We start from the raw sequence: 21,349 nt of genomic DNA on the forward strand, positions 1-21,349 counted from the left end.
TTTCCTGAATTTTTGAGTACAAAAGTCCCTAGAGTTACACGTGCTTTGCATTAGCTTTGTGAATTGAGTCCTGCCTTTCTCTTTGCACATTTCATCACTTCGAGATTTTAACCTGGATGGCTTCCCAGAAACCATATGTCTTAGAGGCTTTCTATTGTTGTTGGGAATTTATGTGCCAGGGCTTCATAAGCTGTGATAGACAACACTCTTGTGTCAACATGGTATGTAGTATGACTGATCGCACAGCTGAATAAAACCAAGTTGTCCAGAATGTAGGCTTTATTGTCATAACAATTAACTCTTGCACTGTATTGCTGATGCCTGTCTTTATGCCTCTGTGTACAGTTTTTCATAAGTTCTTAAGACTCTTTGTGTTGGCATTTATAAATAATGTAATGTACTTAAAAGTAAAAAGACATTGCAACATCACTGTGCCATGGGACACCCTTGTAGAACAAAACCTGGGGCTGCTTAAGCATAAGAACCTGGAATGGCGGGTTCTAAACTTGACATCATCACTTAGAAAAATGCAAATTGAATTAGCTAAGCAATGCACTTTCTTTATGATTTTTCGCCTTACTCTGAATACTGTCCACAGGAGGGTACCACTGACATTAGCATACAGTAGCAGAGCTTTGGACCAGTTCTGAAAACTTAGAACTCACACCAACGTCCCAAACACAGATTTCATTCTTCTGAAAGTGAAAACTCTCCTAAGCAAACTGTGAATTCTTGCTTCTTATTAAATAACTTTTGGTTATGTACTGCTACAATTTTACTGGCTCTTTAAAAATTGCTCTCTGGATATTCAGTAGGACCACTTTTCTTATATGCTTGTGATACAAGGAAGGCCGTTAGGATAAAGAGATGTTGTATAAGCTGGTAGCCACTTTCCTTCCCTTAATGTCTGCCTTTTGCTAAATGTTTGGATATTTTGACTTTTTTTTCTTCAGCATTTTATCATAAGATGTTTTGTCAAATCATATTGTCTGGATTTTGATGCAATATAATGTATTTAGAAATATGCACTATATATGTACCCTGCTGTGAAGGTATATACACAGTATGACATCGTATGAACACCTGTTCAGTGTTATTTGGTGGGTTTAGTCCATGCCGTTGGTAAAGATATTCCTTCACAAAATTTTTGAGAGTTTGTCTTATTTTATTTAAACAAAAATTCTCAAAAAATAAATGGAAAATATGTCTTAGTGAAATAATCAAATTTTTGTAAATGCAGTCTACATTTCTTGTGTATAGGAAAGCTCTTGGCTATGCCTGTGTTTATATAGAGTATAAAAATCTATTTCTCTAGAAAAATAAGTTAGTTTCTCAATTCATAGCCTTACGAATATTGAATATTTATGAACACCATATTACTTGCGGAATAAATTATGATATCATATAATGAAATACATGTTTTAAATAAACATTAATGGTCAGTCAAACAAATCAGCGAATCACAGGTTCAAAAAGGCCTCTATGATCATTGAGTCTAACTGACTTCATGTCTGTCTCCGAAGATACTTAATTAGGTTTTTTGTGTGACTTCTTTCTAGCACTTATGAAAGGGATGGTTCCTTTGGATACAAGTGCCACCAAGGAAGATTCTACTAGTGTTGCTGTTAGTGAAACGAAGCTGCAAGCAGAAGGAGGAAAGCAGTAGAATATTTTACAAAACCACACCAGTTTTCTCTGTGGTAAATTCCATTCCACTCTTTTTTTGGGTTTGAACAGTAGTAATTCCATCTGCTATAGGAGCGATGCACCCTTAATGATTCAGCAATTGCCAAACACTCAAATGAAAGAGCACCAAGAGTGATTCTGATGAACTCTTGTGATAATTTAGGGGACTTGTACACCAAAGGCTTTCTGGGATTTGCTATTCTCTTGTATTTGTTTCTGCAGTCCTCCTAGACTAAATTTATTGTATTCCTGAAATACTGTGAAGTGAAATACCTGTGACATTAATCTTTGCTATGAGCTTATTTACCCTATACAGTTGTTCTGACACTTGTTTTTTTATTACATTTAGCAACATTATTAATAATGCAAAAATATTCAGAAATTGCCTATTATGATGAGAGTCATTATACAGTGTTGTACAGACACATTTTTGATTATAGGTCTTTCAGTTTGAAAAAATCATTTAAGAAAGAAGTGATAAAACAAAATTTTCTCAAAGCTAGTGAAAATTCATATCTTGGTTTCAGGTTCAGGATATATGTGTTATAAGAATTATTCTTTTCGCCAGAACAGTTTTATCAGATGGCCTTGGTAAGGCACTTTAAAGAATCTGAATCACCCATCTGCATCAAGTGTTGAAAGGCACTTCTATGTGGCTATGAGAATCATAATAGCAGGGTTTCGTGTTCATTTATTTATTCTGTTTTGTTCTCTGTTAGAGAAGATGTGTCATATTGATTGTAAAATACTATGGAAATACAATATTGCACATTTGTATTTGTTCAGATATTTTTATTCTAAACAAATTAGACACAGTTTTGCATTACAGTGGTCTCAAAGAGCAAATCATAGAAGAATTTTCTGCTGTCTAAAGAAATGCAAGTGTTTCTCACATTTCTTGTTTTATTCTCCTTTCAGCTACTTCTGGCTGGATCACTGCTAGTGTGCCTTAAAAGATTTGCCAAAGCTATCAGAGTACTGTAGCAACATTAACACCATTCAAACTATTTTGTTTTGCAGACTTCTGTCATATTTAGGAAGCCTATTTCTTGTCTGAAACACCGTCATTTTTTAGCACTGTAGGTGTCTCAGGCATAATTCACAGGTCACAGAGTGCCATCTCAAAAGAGGGTTTTTAAAAATTTTTTTTCCCTACTCTGATGAAGTGTTCTGTTGTTCCTGTGGGTGCTCTGGACAGTGCTCTTCCTTGACAATCACCTTGTATTCAACCTGTTTCAAACAGAAAAACATGCTGAGAACATCAAAATCAGACACAGAAATGAGAAAAATATTCGAGTTTATTCTCCATTCATTTTTCCATGAACTTAAATTGCTTAAAATTTAAAAAAAAATCTGATTCGGTTAAAAAGTTTTCTTTACCTTTTGTTGTGTATTATGCTGTGCATGGTAGTGCTGGCATTGGCTTTTTGCAGACTTCTGGCACATCTGCTCATTCAGAGGGTCAAGGAAACAAAACAGGCACATCCATCTGTTCTCATCTCAACAGCCATGATAGGGACAAGAAAAAAATCAACAAATAAACTTCTGCTCTCTACAAAGAGTGTGGATGTCATGAAACAGTGTTTACCTCAAGCCACAGTTACTATAAACTAAACTTACTTTAAACGGATCCAACATTTGTAATTCATTTTTTTTATTAGATCAAGAGCAGAGCTGGAAATAACGGCATTTAAAATATTTTAACTGGTTTGGTCTGCTGAAACATTAAAAAATGCAAAATGAAATGTCACCAGCTTGCAGACTTATGGTACCTACAAATTATGGCCAAAACATAGAAAGGTCACTTTAAAATATATTATGAAACAGTAAACTTGTGCTCTCAAAACACCTTATGTGGTAACAAGGTCTGGTGCATTGATTGCTGATGGATAAATGTGTACCTTACCTGTTGTACCAAAGTTTAGATGTTTTCTTGACATAAATGTGCCTGTTGGTAAATGAATGGGTCTTTAAGAGTCTGAGCTGGGAAGTAATACCAGAAATGTAATGTCCTCTCTTTTTGCTAAGGAATTTGTAAAAAACTTACCATTTTATGTATTTATACATTTTTTCCTGACTTGTAACTTAGAAATCTGAAATATGTATTCCTAAAATAGGATACTTCTTTTTATTGTTAGAAAACTAAGGATAAGCAGTCCGATCTCCCTCACTATTACATCAAGTATTGGATCTCTTTTTGTACTATACAGGACAGAAATTACTACTGGGTGAAAAATTTTGGCTTTAAGACTTTAAGTATGTTCAGTGCTTAGTATATTTGCCTTTGCCCATGTGACTGGGTTTTCAACAGTTTTATATCCTTTTATAAAATTTTCTAAAAGGGCTGGAAGAACAGAAGAGACATGAAACCACACAAAAAAAAAAAAAGAAAAAAAAAATATTTTTACTGAGTAGACTTATGGACTCCAAAGCCAGGAAATTCTTTCTTAAATTTACCCTCTTGGCCTGGCAGTCTAGATAGCGTGTAACATTTGTCTCTCTTCCACCTTTGATAGAGGTTCATATTACAAAGTGAATTTTGTTTCCTCTTTACTGAAGGCAAAAGTTCCGTTCATGACATTATGTGAAATTGTCCCTTTGTGGTTTAAGAAATAATATTTTTTCCATATTGGTCTGAAATAATACTCTTCTGCACAGTTTCAGTTTTTAAAGTAGAAAAGCAGATAATTTTTAAATAAAACCTTTTGTATATTGCACATTTTATAAATTGCTGTCCCTTCTGGTAGCCAGATTTTTTTATACTTTAACCCTTTAATGACCTGTTACTCAGTTCTTGCCCAAAGCAGTGGTTTTCAATAATCAAAAACGTGGTATTGCACACACTAAAAAATGATGGCTTATTTCTTTGTTCTGTTTAGCATTTGGTAAATCAGGCAAACTTTTATGTATGTACTAAGTACATACAGATTTTATAAGCTAGTATCAGGCATTCTTTTAATGCTGTACTGAAATACAGTGCTTCAATACTGTGCTTTCAAAAATGCATTGGCCCTCTATTTTAGCGTCAAATAGTTGTCACATGAATAAGCTATAAATTTTATGCCCTTCAGTTCCTTAACATTTTACAGCAGACTTGAGACTACTTAATTACTTTTGAGATTATATTTACTAAATAGCCCAAATTATTTATTTTTATTGTGTAATTATGTCATCCTAACAAGAAATGTCAAAATAAAAATAAAAAATAAAATTTTACAGTGCAAAACAAATCTATTTTCTTACATTTACTTCTCAAATTTTTGTTGGAAGCCAGTCTTCCATGATGGTGAAAGTACTCCTTGGATATTCAAAGCTCAGCCACATTTTTACTAACTATTACAGCAAAGTAAATAAAGAAAATATATGAAAAACCCATCCAACAAAGAAACTACTATTCTAAAATCCATTTATGAGCTAAGGAATCTACATATCAGTTCATCTCTGGCTTGCAAGGCATAGTCTCTGCACTGTGTAGCACTGAATGGGTTTTCATGAATGAAAATGCCAGTACTACCCTGAAAGGAAATCAGTAGGCATTTTTGTAACACTGATATAACTTTATGGCTAAAAATGAGAAGTTTGCAGCTTGGATGCGTTCTCATATCTATAACGTGCAGAAAAATTGATGCATAAATTTTTGTGGCACTGCTTGTTACAGTCAAATTTTACTGTACCTATGTTAAACTCTCCGTGTCTGCAGTGTGTTAGTAACAAATTTATTTCTCTCTAAGCCCTTGTCACCCCACAGAAGTAATTGATATTGAAACTAATGTGAGCTGCAGGTCAATATCTGATGATACAGCCTTGTCAAAAATGGATGTGCAGGAGGACATCACCCAAATTCCTGTGGTTTTGATCTAATTGTAGAATTCAGAAGCAGCAGTAGAAGGGATGGAAAGCAATTTGTGATTAAATTATAATTTCAGAACACTTTTATTCTTGATGCCTTAGCTTAAAAAACACCTTAGAGCTAGTATTTACATCTGAATAAAAGTGATCCCTAAATAAAATTCCATCTTGGATAATTTTTTTTTTTACATGCTTAAGTACTTTCTACTCTAGCTCAACTCAACTCTTTACTGTAGGCATGTCTAGACTTCTGTGAATATGAATTTATTTGCTTTTCTATGTAAATAACTAAATTAGATTTTAAATCTGAAGAATATTTTAGTGCTCTATACAGGAGTACAAAAGAGCAGAATCTGATCACCAAGTCCTCCAAAAATCTGCAATGCTTCTGGGAATGTTGACAACAAAAATGGAGATTGCTGTGGTTAAAATCCAGCAACATCCAGCATTTATCGTTTGTGCTAACGACAACAGCTCTCCTGTTTCTAAAGCTGAAGTTGCACATCTGTCATTTCTCTGGCTGAATTAATTAGATTTTTTTTTCTCTTCCCCTAATAATGACAAAATTTGTAGTGTGAAAATATGCAGTGATGATATTTTAAAATTTCTAGTCATTTTATTTAGGAATCTTTTGGGTGCTATTTGGAACTAAATATTTTCAGAACATAGTTATTAACATGTTAGATTATTACATTTAAAAACATGAACTGCACTCTTTTAGAATAATTTTGCTATCTTTTTTTAGGGACATCGCTCCTTGATATGTGTTTTGTTTAAGTACAACGGTTCTTGAGTTATCTGTTATTTTCATCTGTCTTCAGACCAGAGTTGTTTTGATCTTAAACTGATTTTCTCATCTGCCATCTACAGTGCACTAGTATGTCAGAAGACATACCATCATTTCTTCACGTACTCTGCGTCAATAATTTTGGTAGTTGATATTCCCATGGAATCACATTAGTGTTGAAGGCAGTTGTTTCTTATAAACTCTTTTCATATGAATTCTGACACTCTTACTTGTTTACTAAAATAAAACCTGCTTAGTAAATGGACTAACATGAGGTCACGTGCTGTCTAATTTTAAAGATTATTCCACAAAGTATATGTCTCTTACTACATTTGTCTAGATTTTCTGATTGCCAGCATTGAGTTTACTAACAGTTTGTAGAAGGAAATGGTAAAGGACAGACTTTGCTGCAAGAACCCTTAAATATTTTTGGTTCAAGGCAAAAAATGAGACTACACCTAATTTAGGACATCTGTCTAAGTGCTTAGTGTAGAACCTAAAATACTCATATTGCAAAGTATATTTCTTCAGTGTGTTAATATCACTAAAATCACCTTCATGATTAACAGTTGCTGACACCTAAAATATTTTTGAAAAGTGATACTAAAATTTGCTAAAGATGATCAAAAGGATTTCTGTGTCACTCACATTGTTAAACAAGCATGGAACTGGGAAGCAGCCCAATTTATGTTTCTGGCATGAGGCTCTTCACAGAAACCACCAGTGACACAGTTTTTTATGTGGAAAACGATGAAGATGACCTGTGTTTTGCTGCTGGCCAAGAGAACAGTTTGCATTTGTGGCTGTTTGGTGTATGGATTGCAACACGTGCACCATTTTTATTGAGGCTTTCACTGATGGGTGCAGCGCTGGCAGCACCATTTCATTCAAACAGCTGCAACCATGAAGATATCATGTAGCTGGCAGAACTTTTGTTACATGTTTTGACTAACAAAATGTCAACAAGTCCATCAGAAACCTTGGAGCTGTTTGTTTTGTCTCCTCTGGAGCAGTTTCCAGTGCAGTCATAAAGCTAGAAAATGCAGAAACATTTGTTCAGCATGAGCTACATCAGCAGGGAGGCTCACTAGCCATGGAACGTGAATCCATTAGTATGTTGTCCATTGATTGATTAGAGGTCTATGAATTAACAAACAACTAATCTACAAAGTTTTAAAAAGTGAGACAAATTATTCTTATTTCATAGTCAAAAAATCTCTGAAAATGGAAAAATGAAGTATCAAAGTCAAGAAACACTTCATTTTTCCAGAATGCGAGTAATTTGTTAAATTTCACTAGAGTGACATACTAAAATGAAGCTCCTGAATATGTTAATCAACAGACATCAGTCCCACTTTGTGGCATCTCTTAATGTGTGAAACTTGCTCACTTTGATTTAGACTTAACTGTGTTCCATACTTAGGGAAAGTCTGTTATGTGTGTTGTGCACTGAATAGCAAAGTTGAAATTCACCAGAGACAGCTGATATGCTACAGATGGAATACTGGCTCTTGCAGTGTATTTTAACAAATAGCTCCAATGTTCAAATTTCTGCTGTGAAAGCAACAAATAGAAAAATACGTAGACTGTAGGTAAGAGTGTCAATACAATAACAGTGTATTACTGAGGTTTCGAAGGTGTGTCACTTTTGAGGCTGACACTTCTATATGTCCTTATTAGCAAATGCTGATATTCTATTTTTTTTTTCCCTTGGAGAGTATGAGAAGAAAATATGTTACTCACTTTTGATTTCTGGAACATGTTTTGCCATTTCATGCTGCCAGTTTCTATTTAATTTGGGGTTAGCTAAAAAAACCAACCATCTAATTCTGATACTTCATTACAAGCACTCCTAATTAAGTTAGTTGATACATGAGTCATTTTCCTCCAGATCCTTTGTGTTCATTTCATCTGAATGAAATACAGTGTTTTTTTGCAGTTGGTGTCCTAAAACTGGAGCAAAATTATTCTTGTGAACTAGTATTTAGGTTGGGACATTCTTAAACTAAGATTGCCCAGGCATCTCATTCATGTGACACTTAACATATTACATCATGTTTCCCAGTCAGCTATTGTCACTGCAGTATAGTATAAACTAACAACAAGGAATCTACAGAATTTCAACAAATTATATGGATGCGAAATGTCTCTGTGCTGGTGTGAAGTCAGAAAGGTCGGTTTAATACTTCTAAACCTTATTGTATTGATTAACGTAATAGAAATAAGCATAGTGGAATGAAATTCCTCAACATTGAATTATTTCTTGAGATAAAGTCCTTGAAAGTTTAGTAAGGAATCCAGCTCTTCATACATGTTGAAGTTCATCTTACTGTGGTAACCAGAACTATTGCAGTTTCCTTCAAACTTGATTTCTGAAATGTAAAGGTGTGTTCAGACTTATAATAGCTGTGTAGGCATCAGGTATATCCTGTCCACATAATTATGTCTCTTTCTTATAGACATTGACGTGTATAAACATGTTCATACACTGTAAAATTTTACTGGTCAAAAAGAAAATGAATCCTTTTATGCTTGGAAATCCTAACTGCAGTAAAGCTAGCAGAGGCCTTGTCTGTAATATCAGTGGAGTTACCATTTCATGCTGTCTTTTAGAAGAGGGGAGAGAAATACTTTCTTAGTCTATTTTTTCATTGCATTATGGAGGTCTGCAAGTCTACAATATGTGTTGGTCTGATGAGCAACAAATACTTGCTGAAAAATACATGCTCTTATAAAAATAATTTGGTAGCAAACTGCAAAACATTTAGAATAATCTGCCACTATGTCATTTTTATATTTTATATTTTTTCAGAATCTGAGAAATGAATTTTGAGTTCATTTACGTTCTTTTATTTTTTCAAGAAGACTAAATCTAAGTTAGTTCTATAATAAAAACCATTGTCCTTCTAAATAACATTAATCCAAGCTTATGAAATTTGAAAAATTATGAAACGTTGCAGCTCTTTGTTCCACTTCAATGTGGTGTACTACAGCTTTTTCAAAATAATGAAGCCATCTCCAAGGAGAGATAGTTCATCTGTTAATGTGTATCAATTGTATTTCACCCTTGTGACTAAATGGTTTGTTTCCTATCAGTTTTTCAACTGATCTAGTAATTCAATGAGTACCCAAAATGGGAATTTTTTTGTGTGTAGATAGAAGCTAATTATATCTTACATCTAAATTCCAGCACTATTGGTTTGGTTTTTTTTACAAAAGACTCATGAAATAAACCCAGTTTTGACTATTTTGTTCTATGATATTTTTGTTTCAAGATAGCTTCACAAGGTATTTGCAGTCCACTTTTTCCATTATTCAAGGAGGAAAAAAATCCAACTTGACTATCTTGAGAAGTATGTAATGAATTTAAAAAGGTATAGAATCCTAGAATCACTTAGGTAGGAAGAGGCCCTCTAGATCAAGTTCAACCAAACTACTGCTTGACTATTACTTCCTGTAAATCGCATGGATGCACATAAAACTAAGTGTACAGGTTGGATTTTCAGAACACCTCGTGCAGGTTTAGCAACAATGCATTGTAGAAGTATAAAAGGAGGAGCTGTTACCATGTTGGTTTGATGTACAAGTCCTTACCAACCTGTGAAGTTTGAGGTACGTGGTTACACATGAGGTGTGACTCATGTCACTCCAGAACACCAATTTTATTGTTGAGTTGCTGCTCTGACTTCAGAATGCCTGTGCCTGATTTGTACCAATATGAAGCCTCATGTATAAAGCCTAAGTACCAATCAAACTACTAAGTGCTGAGACTTTGTCAAGTGATTGCAGTATGAAGTATATGAAAGCTGTCTTTTGTGCTCTGAGCATGTTGCTGCAAACTGAAAGCTTGGCACAATCTGCAGGTATGTTTAAATTTGGTTAAGGCTCTACCAGGAAAGTTCGTATGTTAATTTAACATTAACATTTGTACCTACTTTCTGCAATTAGACTCTATAATGTTAGCCAGTGAGGCAGTAACAAAAATATCAAGCTACGTTACACTTTTGCTGACTTGGGACTTACTCCAAGCAATTCCTGAAGGCAGGGTTGCAAGTCTTCATTGCAGCTCAGGAGATAGATAGTACTTTTGTAGGATCAAAGTTGCTAGCTGTACTTGTAATTTAAAGTATAAAGTAAAAACTTGTCATTTTTGTAAACTAACATAATAAATTATTTTTCCAAGCAATGCATACCATCTGTATTCATTTACCTGATGTTGCCAAACTTTTGTAAAGGCCTGTTTTATGTAATTGATCTTTTTTAGTTTTGTGAAATATAGATGTGTGATATGGAATTGTGTTGCCCAAGTTTCTTCTTAACTTGTCTCTAGGAGCAATTGGATTTTTTCTTTTGTTTTCTTTCTTCTACTGTAATATTTCTTTAAAACTAAGATGCTAGTTTCATTGTGAGAATAAGTAGGTTTCTAACACTGTCCCTGCCCAGCTCCATGGGGTCCCGCGTGCCCCCACAGCAGCACGGGTGGGTTCAGTGTTACAGTCGGGAGCAAAGAGCTGAGAAGGGCATTTGCGTGCGTTCCCGCAGGACCATTTAATCCTGCAACGCTGTGGAAGGTTGCAGAGGCAAATAGGAGCGTGATCCCAAAATTCACAGCTTTATCCGGGGGCGGGGAAAAGGCAGCACCAGGGAACGGGGACCAATGGGGAAGCTCTGGGGGAGTGACGAGGGGCAGAGGCTGACAGGCAACCCGGGAATCCAAACTGGGGTAGATGAACATAACAGACCAATGCAGCCTGGGGGAAGCCTTCCTGGTCACCCGAACGTAAAGTGGTTCTTGTGGCACTAGGAACTTGTCTTACTGAAAACTCTCTGTCCCTTGTCATGTATGTTCACAGGCCACCACAGTTTTCTTCAAAAGTGTGTATTCAAAATTTGTATTTAGGTTAAAGATTTTTTTACCATTAAGGACCCAAAAATCTGGCAATGTATTATAGTGTTATAATAGGAGCAGGTCTTTACATTGGCCATTACTGACAGTGTTTCCAGAGGTGCCCTTAATTAGGACAGGCTGTAGTGCCTATAGTCTCCTGGAGAGTGTGAACAAGATTAATCTCATTGAACTTGAGTCTGAACAGAACATCTGCCTCCATCTAAATGAACCTGCCTTTGTAGTCAACAGGATCAGTGGCATCCTTCATCTCACCCCAAAGTAAGCAGCTAGGGTTTGATCAAATTGCAGTGAGCTGCTCTAACTATATTGTTTAAATCTCCATTTAGTAAAAAGGAGAGCCAGACATCTGCCTTAGATGCTTATTTCCTGCATTATAGGTACCATGTCCACCCACAGAGTGGGGTCTATCCATGTGTGCTTTATCTGTGTTCCATGGTAAATTCTTTATTACCTAAAATAAGAGACACCCCTGGAGGCAGTGAAATGGGATGCAGTTAAACAAGAGATTGAGCCGTGACAGTATTTAATGAAACAAAAATCATTGTTGCTGGGAAGTTCCACACAGCTGAATTTCTATGGAAGCATTTAATGGAAGACAAAGCCTTGCATTTTATTTTAAAATACAAAGTAAAACAAAACCAAAACAACAACAAAAAAAGTATTGCATAATTCCATATAATGAAGTTTTCTTATTATGGTTTCTCAAAACAAGCCAAAATACAGTTTCTTTATATACTGAGAAATCAGTTATTGAAAGCCAGTAATTATTTTACTATTTATTTACTATTATTTTCCTCTATTACATATTCCCTTGTCTTTTGGAGTTAAGAAGTTTTGCATGTATTTTACATAGTTTTGTGATCTGCAGTTGTTTTATAACAAACTTACTTTTCTCTGGACTCTGGTGATAGCAGAGTTATTTCTTTCACACATGCTTATTCCTCTCTTTCAGCAGCTGTTGCACAACACTTTCCCCCCCTTCTTAAATCTGCTGTCCCAGAAGCTCTACGACCTTTGCTGATGGGCTCAGCCTTGGCCCTGACAATTGAGCTCTTGTGATGGCAGGCAAATACCCTACAGGCTTCTTTACAAGTGAAAACAAGTAGTTTATTCCAATCTCCTTTTGGATACCTTCAGAATGTGATCCTTGGGTAGAATTTCAAAAGCAGCACATACTACTGTCTGGAAAAGGCTGCCTGAAAACTACTGCTGGACACATCAATGGTTCTACAGGAGACAGGATGACTATGAAGACAAGTCAATCAACATCTCTGATGCTCTTGGCAATGCACACCACTACAGCTCAAACAACACTTCTCAATGGGTAAGGAAAGTAGGTTGATAAAAAGAGTGGACAAATTGGTTTAGTAAGAATTTTAGTTGTAGTCTCAGAAAAATGCATTTGTTGTGACCTCAGATAGAAGCCCCAGCTGGCCCTCATTTAGTAGTGTAGACCTTACCTTATGCTTCTTTTTTAAGCCAGGAACCCATTGAACTATAAAGTGATGTTTCTTCTTGGCCTGACCCTGGGTTCCTCCTGGTGCCTCAAATTCAGATAGGAACTAAACCAGAGTACAAGACTAGGTCCACAAAAGATTCCCCAAAACTGTGAAAAAAGAACAATAGACAATGCTGAAATTACAATTTGGATTTTATCTCAGGAGCTGAGAATTTTGGAATAGTTTTTGAAATAGCTTTTGACAGCAAAGTGCAAGCCACAATCAATTTTGTCAATTTTATATAGTAATTTTCAATAGTCAGTTTTGTGACAAAAATTCCAAACAGGCAATGATATGTCTAACACTGAATCTAGCATAGACCTGCAACCAACAACACTGATAAGAGTGCAGCTTGATTTCCTTACAGTCCCTTAGAAAAAACTATACTATGACTTTACTAAGAGATGGTCCCAAAAATTCTCCCACATATATCCTGCCTAGAAATGCAGTTATTTCTCTTAGTTTATGGTGAACTCTGTTTTGGGGTAGAAATAGAATAAACTCAACTTTTAAGACATCCACTAAATACAGGCATAACAAAGTTTGCTAGCATAATGCAGATTAGGAGAATATATTTTCAGATTTTGTAGCCAGGTTTGTAGTAATTTTTTTGATTCTGTTGATCTTACCCTCAGGGCACATGCAACCTCCCATTTCCCAAATCCTTTTGTCTTGTAGTCCCCATGCATTTGCTTTATTTGTTTGAGACTGATGGGGTCAAGAACCTTTGAAAAAAGGCAGGAAGATGACGTGCCCCAGGGAGTAACTGAATATGCTTAGGCAGAAAAGTTTTCAATATGTGAGATGGGGATCTTGGACAGGAAGAACTCAGAATTAGTTGAAAATAGGACATTGCAGAGAGGAGAGTACAGATACACAACCATACCTGAGCAGTGATGGAAATAATAATTCCTGGGGACCTAGGAGGCACTGTGCATCATTTGCTGCATCTCAGAAAACCATCATGTTGTTGATCTAAGGCCAAGCCTGAAAGAAAGGACTCATTTGTGAGCAGGAGAAAATTTTTTCTAGAGATACTTTCAATCTTCCTCTGTCTTGCTTAAACATTTGTTAGGACCCACCCCTGAGGCAGGGTAACTGGGATTCTTGTTAATAGGTTAGTTGGAGTGTGTTACAGTGAAATGACACACACCAGTGTGTGTGTATGTGTGTGTGTGTGTATATATATAAGGTTTATTTTGGAACAATTTGGTTGTGCTGGAAAGGAGGTATGTAGCGGTAATGGTTATTGTCTATAGTAATATAACAATATAAAAGTATAAAGATAGCACATAAGAAAATGTGTAAGGAAAAAAGAAAAGTAGAAAGAAACGACAAGAGTAGACAGTGAGAGGAACCCCTGGATCCACAAACAATACTTGATTGATGCAATTTAAATGTCTGTAGATGGAAGTGATGGTCGCTGTCTTGATCCATTGGAAGTGGGGAGAGCCCATGAAACAAGAAGTTCAATGGGTTCAAAAGTTCAGTACATTCAAGTTCAGGTGGGAACACCCAGGTTCCTGCCTTGGTGGGGGAGTTTTACACTGATACAACACTGTGGATTATGCTCCGTTCTCTGGTGGAAGGCTGCAGAAATGAGTCTGGGGGCACTTCTGGGGTCTTTGGTAGTTTATGATCCCTTCTAAGACATGATGGCTGTTTCTCACACCTGCATAGTTGAGCCAGTTGGGCCTTATTGGAAGGGATGAACACCTTCAGACTTACGTGTAGATGTCCCAGTGCCTCTCCCAGGGGTGGGGAGAGGGAAATTTTACACCTGAGCTCCATGGGGAGGGGAATTTTACACCTGAGCCCCATGGGGAGGGAGGACATTGGCATGATAAAAAGCATTTTCCCACCTCGAAGGATCTGCTGCTTATCAGCCTTTTCACTCAAATCTGGCTCAGATCCCAGCTTGTTTCTAAACCAAGATTGGTTTGTTGTGATCATCCTCTCTAGGTGGGAGCGCACCCCCTCTGCACCTGGGCTGTTGTTATGCGGATCAGAGGTTTTACCACAGCACACAAAAACTCTCTTCCTCCTGTTTGGTTGGGGGCTGCAAACCTGGCCTCAGCAAAGCACCTGCTGCTTTTGCAAATGGCCAATTTTTAAAGTCTTTTAACCTTTAACATTTCAGTCTCTCACAGTTATAGAAGCCTTCTGCTCAGCAGGACTGTTTACATGCACCTGTCCATTCATTTTTTTGTTCATGCTCATTCTCTGGCAGCTATTCTAGTCTGTCCCCTAATTCTCCTTCCTGTTTCCTGTTTTTAGCTCCAGCCTCTGTCCTTGGAGGAGACAGCTACTCTGGTCTTCTACCAGAAGGCAGTTAATTAGTCACAAATTGACTAGAGATTTTTCTTCTTGATATCACGTCCTTACTTAACATGCACATAATCGCTCAGTAAGGAAGCTTCTTGCTAGTCCAGGGCAAATTATATGTTCCAGCTCCTTTGGGGTCTTGCCAGTTAGACTCACGAAGGAAACCTTTCTTACTCATTTCCAGCTATTCCACATGTTCCATTACTGCCAAGTTGAAGTATCTTGATGCTATGGCTGCAGCTGTCACTGGCTGGCAGTAACCCCTGATGTAGCCAACTTTCCCCATACTTTATTGGCAAGAACAGAGCTCAGAGCAAACTGCTTACACACAAATGCTCACTTAAAAAGGAAAAGTACCTGAATGCACATTAAGGCAATATTTTTTTGGGAATATAAACCCTGGAACAATGGTACCATTTCAAACAAAATGTCATCTAATCTAGAATTCTGTCTCCAGATACCAAGGAGAAGTATTGAGAATTTTGAAAATATATGATGCGGGTTTTTAAGGGTATGTTTCCAGCATGTAACAATTTTCATTTCATGGAATTCCTGAACCTCTGGTGATAGTCTCCTAGTTAATGATGGACTTGAGGTTTCTTTTTGCTTCCATGAATTTGTGCTGATACTTCTAAAACTTGTATGAATTTTATCATCTGTAAGAGTCTTTTAGCAAAAGAGTTCTGTGACATAATCATGCAGTGTAGATGTGGTCAGCTTTCAGAATATGCCTCCTACAACGTTCTAATTCAAGTGACCTAATTCTTACTGCAGTAAGAGAATTCTGCCTTCTGAAGACCCTTCTTTTATCACGAAAAGTGCTTTTCTAAAAATAATGTGGGAAGGAAGAGATTCAAGTTGTTTCTTTCGTCATCAGTTTCTGCTGTGGCTGCTTGATAGGTAGCAAGCGCTTTAGCAACAAGGATCCCATCTGGATGGGATTTTTTTAACAAGGAAGAAAGATCTGTTGGAGTTGTTAGCTAATGGACAGAGGTTGGAATCTTCTGGTCTTATTCTGTAGCATTTTGAAGCCAACATGTGAAACAGATTCTGTGACCTTTGATGGAGGGTCTGTCCTGTAGGCACAGTCTAGTTTTAAGAGAACACTTTTTTTTTCTGAGGAACTAAGGCGTTCTGCTGAACAGATAAGTCTGGCTAATAAAATAAATGAGACTAGCTCATTTGGATGCTCAAAAGGAATGGATGGACAGAAGACACCTGGGGCATAGCAAAACTGCTTTCTTCAAAGTAGAGCTTCTGAATGAAGTTGAGAAGAATCAATGTTCCCTGTTCCCTCAAGTAGCCTGGTTTAATCAGATATAGACTAATAACTGTAACTGTGTCTTTTTATCTCACAGTAGAAGATTAATGTTTCATATTGGATTGTTGTTTTATACTGGAATTCAAAGCCCACGTAATCTTTTGTTGGATCTCAACAGACTGCACTAACATAGGATCATTAAGAATCATAGGAACATTACAGTTGGAAAAGATTTCCAAGATCATCAAGTCCAACCTTGTTAATTGCTGTTCAGAATGTACCATGTTACAAGGTGTTTCTGCAGTCTCCTAGATAGGAAATATCGTATTTACTGTGATTTAAGATACAAAGTTTAATTCACAGCTTTTGTCCCCATGCTAATTTCAAGGCTGGGAGCAAGTGTGTGTTACTCTGTATTGCTCCATAGCAAAGGTCCATCTAGCTCAGTGCCCTGTCTCCAACATTGTTAAGGAATAAATTGCTAGGCAAGAGTTTAGGCAAGCATCTGGCACTGCCTCCTCAAACTATTCTCCCAGCTTCTTGCAAACTGTATCTCAGAAACCTCCTAAACCAAAACTTGTCATTTTGCTCTGTTTTTCTGGTTAGACATGTGTGGGGAGGCTGTTGCTTTTCTGCAGCTAGGAAGGAAACTTCTTCCCTATTAGATGAATGAAAGGAATTACCCTTTGTGAGATAGTACAGAGTGCAGGCAAACCTAAAATTTTTTTCAAGCATACACAAAATTTAATCTGCAAAATAACAGCCACTGCTGCGCACAACTGGGCTCTTAAATCACCTCTCATCTCTGCCTATCTGGAAGTGTTTTCTTCCTTGTCTGATCCTGAAGGATCCACTTTTTTCAAACTTAATGGTTCTGGGGAAGTCCATTGTTTTGTGGAATATAGGAGTGTTCCTCCTTAACAATTCTTATGACCACTGGAGTCTTGACCTACTTCTAGCCATGCCTGTGCTACAGGCAGTGGAGAGGTTATTGCAGGGAGGGGCTGTTCTTCAGTGGAGCGGTGCTGACAGCGGTATCCGCCACGGTGCCAGAAGGACTGATGTGGGTGACACAACAGGGGTTGTTCCATTTATTTCAGTACTGAAACAATGTCACAGTGGGATGCTGGAAGCTACATGGGAGATGAGATATAAAAGCTTACTTTTCAATGCTCCATTACTCTATTTAGTGTTTGCTTGCCTTCTCTATTGTGTATTTGATGAAGTTTTAAGTATTATTTATTATATTGTTAATGCTACATGCCATACACTGTGGATGCAATGGAGATGGTTGGTAAATAAAATAATGAGTATTATACTTGAGAATAATGAGCCCTTGCATGGTGAATGGCATGAGTGAGCTGGTACTTCTGCAAAATGTTTTACTATTCGTAGTCTTTCTGTACCTTTTCTTCCTACATGCCAAGCCTGTAATTAAACCTGCCCTCTTGTTTTTCATGGTAGATAAGGAGTGATATCTACTTTGAATTTTCATTTTAATTTCGAGGTATGTGGACTGTCTTGGCCAAAGCTGCAGACCTGTGGCTAAACCAGAAAGACTCCTGGTTTATCTAAACTCCCAAGTCTCCTTGCTTTATCTGAAAGACTGCAGTAATATTTTTAGGTATTTATGGGTAAAAGTCTGCACTAAAAGTGACATTAAATAATCTAACGAGTAGCCTTTGTTAGTAGGCTAAGCAGAAAAAGAGTGCAGTGGCACTTTCTTCATCACAGAATGTAAGATACCATTCTACTCTCCAGTTCTGAATTTTTTAAAACTGGTAGGAGCCTTGAATTATGTCTGTAGATTTTGCTTTTCTAAGTTTGTGTAAGTGAGTAATTGAGGGTAACAGCCATGCCAAGTACAGAGGAGAATTAGATATCAGTTGGGGGAATTGGGAATAAATCAACACAGGAAGACCTTGAAAGCAAATGCACGAGTCACAGAAGGAAAAAAGTACTTCAAAAGGCAGGAGCCTGTGATTGTTTACAGCTGTCAGGAAACATCGATCCTGCTCCCAACCTTCTTTGCTATTTCAGGAAAGAAAAGAAATATGAAGAATTTAATTTTAATTATCTAAAATAACACACTAGGGAAGTAGGCCATGCCAAGGCCTACTCTGTATCTAATATTTCACATAATTTGCTTGCTGCCCTGGCTGAGAGCTGCTATACATGCCTGTCATGTGAATTGCAGTTCCCCAAGGCTTTGGGATTATTCAGTTTTGTGCCATAGCACTCAGTTGCTGTTGCTTTAAACCTGATTAATGAATTGGAAGTTGAGTTGATTTAGTACTTCAGGTACCAGCATAAAATTAATGGTTGCATTTACTTGTTCAGGATTTTTTATTAGTAAATATTGCCTTATTCTCCCTGTTGTCTTTGAAGAAAGGCAGAGAAGAACAGTAGGGTAAAGTTCAATATAACTCTGTTTCATTAAGCTCTGGAAACTCAGATGCAAATGAGGGGGACAGAAATCGGGTGCAAATTACCCCTCTCAAAGAAATCTCCAGGCAGCATTGGAACAGGTACTTTAGCTGCAAAGACATGCAAAATTGCTTCTGTTTTGTTCACCTTCCGGCTAGGAAAACGTTCTCTCCCCCCTTAACAACAGCAGCAACAAAAAAATACAAACGAACAAAAAAATCAAGGGAATGATCGAGGTCTGCCCAAGTAAGAGCAAATACCTTTCTTATCCTCCTTGGGGCTGCCTGGCATGACAGTAGTCGAGTGTCCCGCTACCCTGGAAGGAGTTCAGAGCATAATCTGTAGTACAGTCTGAGAACAGGAAGGGGACCTGGGAAGGCAGCACGCCCCTGCTGCTATGCCAAAGTGCCACAGTGCACTACTGTGTTTGCTGAGCCCCCAGCTCAGAGAGGAAGTTTTGTTTCATCTATTCTGGCAACTTCACAGTTTCCCTTCTAAGCCCCTGAAACTGAACTGTGGTTGTGTCACACGAGATGCAAAGGGCAGGAAAAACTGGGTTGGGATCAACAGCACAAAAATACAAAAACACGAGTGAAGCTAAAGCACTACCAAGCGTTTAAATCATAGAATCATGAAGATTGGAAAAAATCTTGCCCTTTGCATAGGTGCAGCAGATGAAAGTCAGCAGTCAGAAAAGTAGAGCTGCTCCGAGAGCACCAAACGTGTGCCATTGGGATAGACTACCAAGAAGCCCACTGGCCTCCTCCTGGGAAAGCTGTCCATGCCTAAACCTACCCTACAATGGTGGAGGCAAGGACAAGAAAGTACAAAGCTACTACCTCTGGAAAACAAATACCCTTTTCTAACCCTTTCCACCCTTGCCTCTCCCTGTTGATGAAAGGAAAAGGCAACAGATTGTATGTAAAATTCTTTGTGGTGCAAATTGATAAAAAGGCTACATTACTGGGTCAGACTCTATTTTGATTTTCAAGGATAGTGGTGTGGATTTTAGAGTCTCAGGTTACTGATAGCACGGTATTAAAATGTTCTAAATACTATGTTTGTCATACAGATTTAGCACATGTAGTGAACGGAACTAAACTAACCCAGATAATCCCAGGGGTTTTTGTAGGATGATGCCTCAGCTTCAGATGTTCCAAACTTTGGGTGTTCATTTCCTTTAATATGGTCTCCAAAGGTCTGCAGTTCAAAGGCAAAAAAAAGCTGAGCATTTGCAGTTAAATAACACTGTGTACTGTTTATTCTATTAGTGATGGTGATTCAGGCGCTTGTATCATTCTTTCTATCAGACTTTGACACGTGTATGTCTATTGTTAGATTAGCTGATAGTTACAAAGGGCTATTGCTTGAAACACTGGAATGAAGCCTGGCCCTCTTGGACATTTTAAGAGCTGGTTTATTTGTCTTTCCAAAGTAATTTATCTAAATAGGCCAACACAATCAAATTACATGGGATTCTAAATACATTCCACTGCCCAGTCTGACATCTTAATTAGAACTTTTAAAAAATAATGATTACCTTTTGGCTCCCAAAATTTCACTAACCTTTCTTAAAAATTGGCCAGTGAATATCACTAGCAGCCACACAAAACTATTTGTTTTTTAAAGCTGATCAGACTTTCCATTGCCACATATCCTGGCAAAAAAAGAAAAAAAAAAAAAAGCTGCAAGAAGAAATACAATTTCTGCTGGTTCAAAAACACAAAAGCAGGGAATAACTGATAGTTGCAGTTGTAATCTTGATCTTGCATAAAACCTTCTTTATCCACCTTTGTCTAAAATACTGCCTTATAAAAACATTTATTTTCCAATATAGTGTAACATACTTGTGTTGCACAATATTGTGAGTAATTTAAAATACCACAATGATTGCATTGGCTTTTCCATGCTGCTTCCAAATTTTTTTGCCGCAGGGACTGTGTAAGTGGAGCTGTTGCTGTTAAGTGTCATTTTGAGTTTTTCTCATGTGCCTCAAAGTGGACTATCATCTGTGAATGAAGGAGGACAAATATCTACTCAGAGAGAGACTTTGGAGTGCATGAAAAATAAACAGCATCAGAGCTCAGAAATGAGTATTTAACAAGATGCTAGCTAGCATTACTACCTCCTTTAATTTTCTGTGGGTTGTCAAAGTGAAATAAATTTTAGACAATTTAAAAACTTCTTGAATGCACAGTTAACTAATTTACACCAATCTTTCAAATAGAACAAATACCACCACCCCACCTCCCCGAATTTCAGTTGTCAGAATTGCAAATGGTTCTCTTAGTATTTTGTTCCAGGTGTGCTTGTCTAGCAGAGACTGATGGTTTAAGATAATTATACCTGACCACAACTTAGATCAAAACTCCACTAATCCAAGTAAAGTGAATACAATTTTCTAAAGATTAAAATAAATTTATTAAATATTTGTTCACTTATTTGGTGCATAAGAACAAGACTGCATTCAATGGAAATTAAATTAGAAGTTTCATTCCAGCATGCCAAATGCAAAGCAGCCTCTGAGAGACACCAGCAGCAAGAACTGGGCCTTGAGACAACTTCAAACCATATTCATTACCACTTTCATTCTAAGTGACCAAAAT

General features: G+C 37.1%; 1 protein-coding gene across 4 annotated transcripts in view; it reads left to right on the top strand.

Moving 5' to 3' along the window:
- The window catches only part of CEP128 (centrosomal protein 128), a 115,590-nt gene extending 105,082 nt beyond the window's left edge, over window positions 1-10,508 (top strand). For 3 of the 4 annotated variants that reach the window (XM_032112431.1, XM_032112434.1, XM_032112433.1), the window contains one exon: window positions 1,560-10,508. In XM_032112431.1, the coding sequence (XP_031968322.1) occupies window positions 1,560-1,666 (107 nt within the window). In that variant the 3' untranslated portion in view covers window positions 1,667-10,508. The remainder of the gene's footprint in view (window positions 1-1,559) is intronic. The other variant, XM_032112432.1, reaches the window with a different exon arrangement.
- Window positions 10,509-21,349: the final 10,841 nt, after the last annotated feature.

The sequence above is a fragment of the Corvus moneduloides genome, chromosome 6 (assembly GCF_009650955.1).
Source record: "Corvus moneduloides isolate bCorMon1 chromosome 6, bCorMon1.pri, whole genome shotgun sequence".
NCBI classification, from domain to species: domain Eukaryota; kingdom Metazoa; phylum Chordata; class Aves; order Passeriformes; family Corvidae; genus Corvus; species Corvus moneduloides.